At 53.9% G+C, this 9,502-nt stretch overlaps 1 protein-coding gene across 2 annotated transcripts in view; it reads left to right on the plus strand.

Moving 5' to 3' along the window:
- Positions 1 to 4,181, plus strand: part of ASTN1 (astrotactin 1) — a 56,579-nt gene extending 52,398 nt beyond the window's left edge. For both annotated transcript variants that reach the window (XM_075156876.1, XM_075156877.1), the window contains exon 23: positions 264 to 4,181. In XM_075156876.1, coding sequence (XP_075012977.1) covers positions 264 to 498 — 235 coding nt within the window. In that variant the 3' untranslated portion in view covers positions 499 to 4,181. The remainder of the gene's footprint in view (positions 1 to 263) is intronic.
- The last annotated feature ends 5,321 nt before the right edge of the window (positions 4,182 to 9,502 follow it).

Here is a 9,502-nt window from a genome sequence, read left to right on the forward strand (position 1 = left end):
GGCTGGTGTGTTACCCCAGTCCTGCCATCCTTCCATGTCCTGACAGTGTCGGGCTCCACTCAGCTGCTCTCCATGCTGCCCGCCTCTTGCGTTACCTCTTCTCCCTCCAGGAGCTCCCACGGTGTCCTTAACTGTCTTTGCTTTTCTCTTCTCATATGCTCCTCCTGTCCTTCCTGTCACCCCTCTGTGGTGTCTCCATCACCCCTGCCACCTCCTCGCTGTCCGTCCCCCCCGGCATCTCCCCTTGCCCACCCTCGCTGCAGGAAGGCCGGCCTCATCCTCTCGCAGCTGGGGGACCTCAGCAGCTGGTGCAACGGGCTCCTGCAAGAGCCCAAGATCAGCCTCCAGCGCTCGTCCCTCAAGTACCTCGCCTGCCGCTACAGCGAGATCAAGCCCTATGGGCTCGACTGGTCGGAGCTCAGCCGGGACCTCAAGAAGACGTGCGAGGAGCAGACGCTGAGTGTCCTTTACAATGACTATGGTGACAAGGACTACTGAGGGTTGCAGGCGCCCGCTCTCATGCTGGCCTTCCCACGGGCGTTTGTGAGAGTTTTATACACGGACCCATGGGGGGGAGGGTGTCACTGATGTTTCTGGAAGCAAAAATTTGGACCGGGGGAGCGAAACCAGCTGCTCTGTGCAGGACTGACTCAGTATTAGTTTCTTCTTCGACTTGGCCAAAAGCCTTTCTAGTTAGAAGTCTTGTGGGACCCAGTTTTCTTGGTTTTGTTTTATTCATTTTGCCAAGAGGTTCCTCAGCATCGGTGGAGAGGGCAGGTTGGGAGGGCACAGCCCTCTCCTCCTGCCCCATCCCTGCCCTGGCTGCGGGGACCGTCCCCAAGGGTGGGGGACACCGGTCACGAGAGAAACACAGTGACACAGCCAGGACCGGAGAGCAGGTGAGGCAGGGCTGGGAAAATGGAGGCAGGGCATGCAGGTCAGATTGAGATGCTAATGGTTATGGCTGAGCAAAACAGCCACTGGATGGCCAAGAGGGTTGGGATTTTTTTTTTTTTTTTGCAATTGTAAAGCATGAGGTCTGGATGAGACCTGGCCGAGCGATGGTGCCATTGCAGGGCAGGACTGGCGTGGTGTCACCAGCTGGGGCGAGGAGAGAGGGGCATTGGTGAGCCCATCTCCTCAGGTTCTTCTGTCATGGTCAAAGCCCACATCTGCTCCAAGATGCAGAGTCCTCCAGAGCAAAGGCAGCTTGGCCTCAGGGCCAGTGGTCAGCTGGACATCGTGAGCTTTCTTCTTGTGGGACCACATTCCTAGGAAGTCAACTTAAAAATCCCTTCCAGTATTTTTTTTTTTCCCCACCATAATAAAGACTTTGAAGCAATGTCAAACTACTGCTCAGGAGAGCCCCAGACAAGAGACCAGCACCCAGATGGCACAGATGAGGCTGCTTTCTGCACCAGCCGCCCTGTAGCTGTGGCGTAGCCCAGGGTCTGCATGGCGAGGGGAGCAGCACCCCGACGCGGTGGTGCAGGATGGTCCTGGAGGTCCTGGTCCCAGAGAGGGTTCGGTGACACGGTGTGGTGGGCAGGCTTCTGGGGGTGTTGCTTGCCTGTGTTCAGACTCACATCTGCAGCTCTTACCAGTGACTTTTTTTTAAAACTAGAGAACTGGGGTTGTCCTGGGACACTAGGTTTGGTTCAGAGCAAACTGTTCTCCAAAACCCCGTTGCCACTGACGGTGTTGGAGGCAGCACGCGGCTTCCTTTTAGCTTCAGCTTCCAGTCTGGTTTGCAGAGGAGGTATCTCTGGACTTGCCAGCTGTGCACCTTTGATCTGGACAAGCCAGGAGCCCTACAGTGGGATTTTTACGATGCCTCTTCAGAGAGAAATTTCCTTTTCATTTTTTCAGTCTTGGCAGGAGCAATCTTCAGCTTGTCTCTTATGATTTTCTGCCTCATTCCTCCTCCTACCTGCCAAGGACATGGCTTGAATATTTGTGTGGTGCTGAGAGGGAGGCGGCTGCGGTCTGCAGCCAGTCGCAGCCGACAGCGCTGCAATACGGTATTTGCTCAACAGCAGTTCAGTATCTTCCTGCAGGACCACACAGTGCTTTGCTCTTCCCTTCTTGCGGGCAGAGCTCTCCTCCAGGGGCAGCTGGCCTGGACCGGGGAGCAGCCACCACCAGTCAGTATTACCTGGGCATCCCCATGTCGTTTCTGTAATGGATGTGTCTAGCAGGGGTCATCGGGCAAACACCTGCTCTTTGCAAGAAGGAAGTTTACTGGATCCTTTTGGCTTTTTCTCACATGTTTCTTCTTATATTTTGATGTGCCTGATGCTGCCTTGGGGCTCAGGGCAAGACCAGCACTGTCTCCATGCGCAGGTATACGTGGGCAGGTGATCCGTACTGAGCTGTTGCTCCTTTTCCTTTCAGCCACCGGCAGTCTTGACCAAGAGACTTTGGTTTATCCTCTTGCTTCTCCCAGCGGATGCTGAGACAACTTTTAACTTCCAGCCAGGCAGCCATCCAGGGATGGGCAAAGGGCACCTCCGCTCAACGCCTCTAAGGGATGCTTGAACGAAGACTGCTCTGGCCCAGACGCAAGTTGGTTGCTCGCCAAGTAATACCGCTTACGTGGCCTTTATATGGAACGCAGACTGTTTTCCTTTGGGTAGCAGACTCCTCTCTTTTATTCCTTACTAGGTGCAGCAGCACGGATGGGAGCGGTGCAGTCTGCCAACCACTCGCTGCAACGCTGCCAGGAAAACCCTGGACACCCCATGCGTTCACACCTGCCTAGGTTACTTTTTCATCCGGCCCCAAGATTTGCGCTGGGGCTCTGCAGATATTTCTGTTCTGCTTCTGCGCTCACATTTCAAAGCACTTGTGTGGTCAACCAAAACCCCACAGCATCATCAGTTGGCTGGGCTGGACTCTGCTCCCTCAGCCCCAGCTTCCCCGTGGGCTGGGAGATGGACCACCCTGGAGGGTGAGGGGAAAGCCACCCGTCCAAGGTCCTTCAGCAGCACCCTTGCACAGTTGGACGGGACTTCGGCATCCCCATCCCATGACGGACCGCCCAGTCTGCTGGTGGGGCTGTGCTCCGCTTGGTTGACGGCTACGGTGTTGCTGCGCCCGCTGTGCTGGCAGGTCCTGCTGGTGTGGCACGTCTGTGGAGCCATTTTCATAATGGCCCTGGCTTTGTGAAGGCTTCCCTCTTGGTTTCCTTGCTCTGGCTTTTCAAGTCAGAATTTTGCCCAAACTTGGATTTTCTTGCCAAAATCCCTCAACTAAGACACGAGCCCATCTCAGACAAATGCCAGCAGCCTGCCATGGGGGCCCAGACCAGAGGAGGGGGTTGCACCATGGCTGCAGACTGGCCTTGGTGAGATATGTTGTATGGGGCTTGCTCACCCAAAACAGACGTGGGCGAGCCCCAAGGTGTGCCCCTCCCTGCAGAGCTGACACCGTCCACGTCTGCCGCGGGGTCCTACTGTTGGGTCTGCACAGTATTTTCTCTCTTGGACTCCTGGTTCTTCCCATGCTGCCAACCACACGAAACCTGGAGAAGACACTGTTTTCCATCCATTTCTGCAACATCCCTCGCCCCCCTGCCCTCTCTTCTTGTTTTTTTTCTGAATTAATGAGCGATCATTCACCTGAGATGAACCTCTGGGTCGTTATCTTTTCTTTGCTGCACCCGTACCCCTGTAATAGCATTACTACCTTTTACTTGTCGTGGAGTTATTTAACATATAAAGATGGTTTGGTCCTTTTCTTTACAAAGATGGCTACAATTCATGTTCCTTGATGTTCTATTAAAACTCTAATGTGACGTTTTACTACTGTAGATTGAAAGTAGGGTGCTTTAGGGTGAGATAGCCATGTGGCAAAAAACACAAAACCCTTCTGGATTACTTTAAAAAAAAAAAAAAAAAGGTTTTAAACAACAGCAACAAAAAAAAATCATTGTAACACTATGTAAAACTCCAGATGATAATTTAACTGACTATTAAACGGAGCTGTTAGTAATCCGTGGCTCTGGCAAACTGGAGTGTTTGTTTATAGTTTGGTCCAGTTGATGTCATCTTTTGGTAGCAGATGAAACACTCCCAGCCTTTGAACTCAGGTGCATCTTCACACAAGTTTAGCATTAGCCTGTCTGCCCACTGGGTTAGCCAAGTCCCGAACCACTCAGTACACGGAGCCAGAGCCGTGTCCTGCACCTCACCTCGCCTACCTGCTCTGCCGGGCACGGGAAAGTGTGGATTCCTGCAGGCCCCTTTGGGTTTTGGGGGGGGGGGAGACTGCATTTACACACCCTCCATGAGGGGCTCTCTGTCCTTGCATCCTCCGTGGGTACTGGGAATTTGGGAGCAGAGTCAAAAAAAATCTCCTTTTAGCCTGTCTTCTGAGGGTATAAGGTGGATGGGATGGTGCTGTCTGGTGGTCAACCACCCCCTGAGAACTTTCTGGTCCATCTGGCAGACTTTTAACAGAGGACTAGCAGCATCAAGAACATCAATGTCCTACAAACGATGCAAAAATCAGTGCCTGAGCAGAGGTGAGAGACACAAAGGATGCCTTAAAAGTCACTTACAGTGCAGTGTTTGGTCTAGTGCTCAGGCCACCAGCACTTGTAGCGGTTGGCCCCTTGGCCAAGCCCAGTGTGTATTGCCATCGCCCTGCCAGATGGGTGGGAGACCTGGGGAGGGCTGGGGATTACGGCGGGCGGGCAGACAGGACGCCTGGGAGGACACGGCAGAGGGGGGATTTAGGGGCTGTAGCACACAAATCCATAGGAAACCAGACTTCATTATGTCTCATGGAACAACTTGATTTTCACTTTTTTTCTCTTCCCACTGCTAAATTGCAGGAAAATAATCTAAAAATATACCCGATACTTTCCTTCTGCTATTTTCCATGCAGTTAAGTGCTGTGGCTGCCACCGGCTCATTGCACAATAACCTGTGGCTGTGGAACGAGACGTGAGGAGGAGGAGGAGGAGGAAGAGAAGGAGGAGGAGGAGAGGGGCTGCGTGGCAGCAAGGCGCGCAGTCGCAAGCCTGAGCTGCTGCGTAAGAAGGTCTCGGTGCGGCTGGCTCATCACACCTTCGCCAGAGCAAAATCTCGTTTGGGGTCATCTGGCTTGCAGGCGATGGGGGTTTGGAGAAAGCCACCCCGAAAAGGAAGTGGACTGGAAAGGATGCGCCACCATCCTTTAGGAAGGTTTTGGTAATGTGTGTGCATGTTGGAAGGGTTACCGTTGGCCAGCGGTCCCTATTCATCCTCAGAAAGCAGGTACCAGCAGGGATTTCTGCATTTCAGCGCATGCATGAATGACATGGCCACCGCTGGGGCCCTCAAACAAGGCACCGTGTCCCGCCCCGGTCCTGGTGGCTGCCCCATTTCTTAATGACTGACTGCGTGGTCTCCTCCATCGTAACGGCTGACAAAGCTTTTCAGATCCAGTTTGTGTTGCTGAAAGAGGCACCACCCTGCTCAACCCCACGTCCCCCTCGCCTTGGGGACACAAGGGTTGGCGTCTCTTGCCTTGAGGCTGGGTGTTTGGCAGAAAGGAGGGGATGGGATGGGATGGGAAAACAGCTCGTCACTTGGCTACTGCCATAGACAGCTGCCCTTTTTGATTTAAATTCAAGACCCACAACTGGGGTCCTGGTTGCTTGGGGCTGTGGACCCTCTTAATGCGCTGTCCTCTGTAGGAGCAAATCTAGCCCCAGTGGAAGTGCATGATTTGGAGAGCTTTGCCCCAGAGAGGACATCTGATGTCACCAGGAGATGCTGTTTCTTCTCCAGGGAGCGATGAGAGATTCTGTGCAAAGACCAGAAGTGAAGGAGAGGCCGGTGCGGAGCAAAGGGAGGCACGTGGCCATCAGAGATGGCTGACAGAAGAGCAGGGTTTAAAGACATGAGGGAGCGGGGTTTAAAGACCCGACAAGGGAGATCAAAGACCACAAGGAGGGAGACTTAGGATGAGTTGACTGTCCCAGCAGGAGTACACCCCCTTCAGCTTTTGGGCATCTCCATCCCAGCCCCGACCCCCTGGACATGGTGCAAGGACCAACACTGGAGGCAGCCCTGCCCGCAGCCCTGCCTGCACACCCCTGTGCATCCCCAGCCGCACCGGCGCAGGCAGCCAGAAGGACCGAGGGCTTGCCAGGGCCTCGCTTGCTTCCAGCAGCAACACAAAACCAAAGCACCTCAGCTTGTTTCAATCAGAGCTGGGTACATATGGCTCCGATTGCCGGTGACGGGAAGGGCATCCCGGCTGCGGTGAGGAGGGAGGGCTGTGCGATGTGCCCAGCTGCCCCGGTGCACCTTGTCCCCAGCGGCTCTCTGCTCACCCAGATGCCAGGGCAGCACCGGGCACCCCACGTTAGGGGCTTTTCTGTCCATTATCTCAGCCCATCGCTCCCCTCCGGGGCCCTCGACATGCTCACGTCAGCCCCGCAGGAGGAAATTTGGGATTTCATTGCTTTCCGTAGTCTTGGCATTGCCCCCCGGCGTCCAGTAGCCCCCCAGCCCCTGACCCACTGCAAGCGCTTGTGTTTTTCAGTCCTTTTCAATCTTTCCGCTTGCTCAGCCGTGACTCACCTTCTCCACCGCTTGCAAGCGAGGTACGTGGTGAAGGAAAGAGAAATAGCTCCTAGCACGGCTTTGGCCTTTTCAAACCTTATGCTGAGCTGCAAAACAGCAAAGGGGCTCCTTGAGGGACCATCTTGCCCCTGGCTGATGCGGGGAGAGGCTTGAAATATTACCCAGAACTGGTCCGTTGGAAATGCAGCCTGGATTTTGTTAGCTGCCATTTGTGCTTGCTTGTTCTGCTCTTGGAAAGCAACCTGGCCTTTTTCAGGGCCATTTTGTTTGCTCAGTTGAACCTGTCTTAAAAAAGGGGGAAAAAATACCCGTAAAGTATACACTACTGAACAGTGGAAAAGGTAGCAGTGGGAAGAAGAAAAACCCTGTAATCCTCTTTTCCCCAAAGTCTATAAAGAGCAGTATTTCCTCCCAGTAAACCACCCTGTGGGCCCTGAGAAAGCTCCCACGGGGCAGGCTGGTCCTGTTGCAGATGTGGCCTCCAGCTGTGGCCACTGCAGACCATCACGGCTCAGTGGTTCCATACCTGGCACCGTGGGAGAGCTGGCCGGCTGGGGGCCACTGGGAATGGAGAATTGGGAATTGCAACAGGGAAAGACTCCTAGGGAGAGAAGCCTCACGCTGTCCCTCCTCATGCCATTAGCATGATAGCCTTCCAGCACAGTGGGGTGGTAGGACTTTCAAACCTGGCCCAGATGCTCCAGGTGGTCTGGAGGAGACGCCTGGCGACACACAGGGCTGTGGCTCCATGGGACAGCCCGCTTCATCAAATGCTGCAAATCCCATTTTCCAGAGCACCAGAAACACTGATTTGGCCAACTAGGTAGAGTAGAGCAGCTGTGGACATTTTTGAAGTCAAGTCCTGACCCATGAGGGCCCCGTGGATGTCCCCTGCCTTGGTGACACGGGATGTTTGTGGGATTTGGGGCTGTCTGTGGGAGAAGATTCAGCTGATAATATGGCATCAGCTTGCCCTGGTCCCTCTCGTGCATCGTGCCAGTGGTGCACTGAAGTGGAGATGGGTGCTCCCAGCATGTGATGGGGAGGCTGGAGCTGGCTGTGGGCTGCCACCCACCTTGTGCAGGGCTTTTTGGTGTTTCCCAGTCCGTATGTACAAAGCTTATCTGGTTGCTTAAAAAAAAAAAAATTCCCAAAATCTTTAAGCAACTTTTTTGATTGTCTTTGGTTTTAATGCTCTTGCCAGGATGCCACTTGGCATAATCTATCTCTCTGGCACTGGCATGAGCCACCCGCTGCTCCCCATCCCCAGGGAGGTGGCGTGTGACCACACACACACATTTTCCCTACCTTTAAGGTGGGTTAATTACAAAAAGTGATTGGCAATGGACCGGTTTGTGGCATAAGCAGTGCAAGACCATCTGCAAAAGTGTCCTTGCAGCTGGTGGGACAGCAAAAGCTGTCTGGGTGGCAGACTTGAACAGGGAGAGCACTGGAGGGGGGTGTATGTGTGTCCCCAACCCAAAACCCAAAGGAGGTCTCCCACTGGGCTGGGACAGCACTGGGAGAGGGCTGGGAGAGTCCATAGTTTGGGGCAAAGGAGGGTATGTGGGACCAAGGGTGCTGGGAGCAGCCAAACCACCTCCCTCCCCCAGCCTAGCCCCCCCTTGGGTGAAGCAAGGAGGCAAAAGAGGTGGAGGATGAGAAGATTATTTATTTTTCATAGATTTTTATAAAAAATAATTATCAAATACAAAAAAATAAAAATAGCAGCAGCCTCCGTTGTGAATAAAACCCTAAAGGGGACAAAAACCGCTCAGTGTCGCTATAGAAGAACAATATTTCGGTACGTAGAAGCTATCCGTTCATGAGAAGCACAAATCTCTATCACCCAAGCCAGCACCTCCGGCCCCCCCTCCGGTTCCCCTTCCCATGGGGCACAGCCCCATCCCTGCCCCCAGTGGTGAGCAGGGACGAGCCATTGCTGAGACCAGGATTTTTCATGGCAAAAGGGTAAAAATTTGGCATCTAAACACATAGGCATCTAGGTAAAGCTGACACCAGGCAGGGAAGGGTTTGGCATCGCAAGATGCCAGGACTTGAAATTCTCCCATCTCCCTCTGCGTGTCACCCTCATCCCGCGTCCCCACCGTCCCCACTGACGGGGGGGCTGCCGTGGCCCCCGCTCCTGCTGAGCCGAGACCCCTGAATTTCCTCTTCCCTGCGCTGGTGGAGCAGGACGAGCTGCCCAAGTTGCACCTTCTGGGGGGCATCAGGGCCAGAAGAGTCTCAAAAGGCTTTTTTTAAAATTTCCTTGGTTTTTTTGTTTGGATTTTTTTTTTTAAAATTGAAAAATTGATCGCTATCAAAAAATTGCAGCTCTCTGCCAAACTGACAGTGCATTTGGGTGAAAACCCCGGGTGTTGTCACCTCTGCATGATGGGAACAGGAATGTCAATGCGTCCCTGCTGCAAGAGGAGATGGGGCCCATCATCCACCCTCCCCGCACCCCTGCCTGAGCCAGGGCAGGCGGGAGGTGACCTGACATGGGACGATGGGCACACTTGGGATCAGGAAAGGGCTTGGAGAAGGACAAGGCATCTGCCTGGACGCTGGTGGGATGTCCAGGCACCTCTGTCCCTACTCCTGTCCTCCAGCCAAACATAACTTTAGGAGATGCCTGACAAAAAGGGTGGGGGGGAGCTAAGTAAAGCCAAAATGAAAATCCCTGGTCTCTCCACACTGTGTCACCCTCTCTCCATCGCTCTTGCGCTGGAGAAACCCTGGCTTGGAGCCTGGCTCCACCGGCACAGTCCATGCGGGGAGGACACAGCCGGGCAGCCTTGGGTTTCTTGGTCCCAGCCTGGGGCTGCACCGGGGCACCAGGATGTCCATGCTCCTACTCCGTGGTCCCTTCTCTGCTCTCCTCTTTCTACCCCTTTTCTCTGTGTCTTTGCAGCACAAAA

This window comes from Calonectris borealis, chromosome 8 (assembly GCF_964195595.1).
Source record: "Calonectris borealis chromosome 8, bCalBor7.hap1.2, whole genome shotgun sequence".
NCBI lineage: Eukaryota > Metazoa > Chordata > Aves > Procellariiformes > Procellariidae > Calonectris > Calonectris borealis.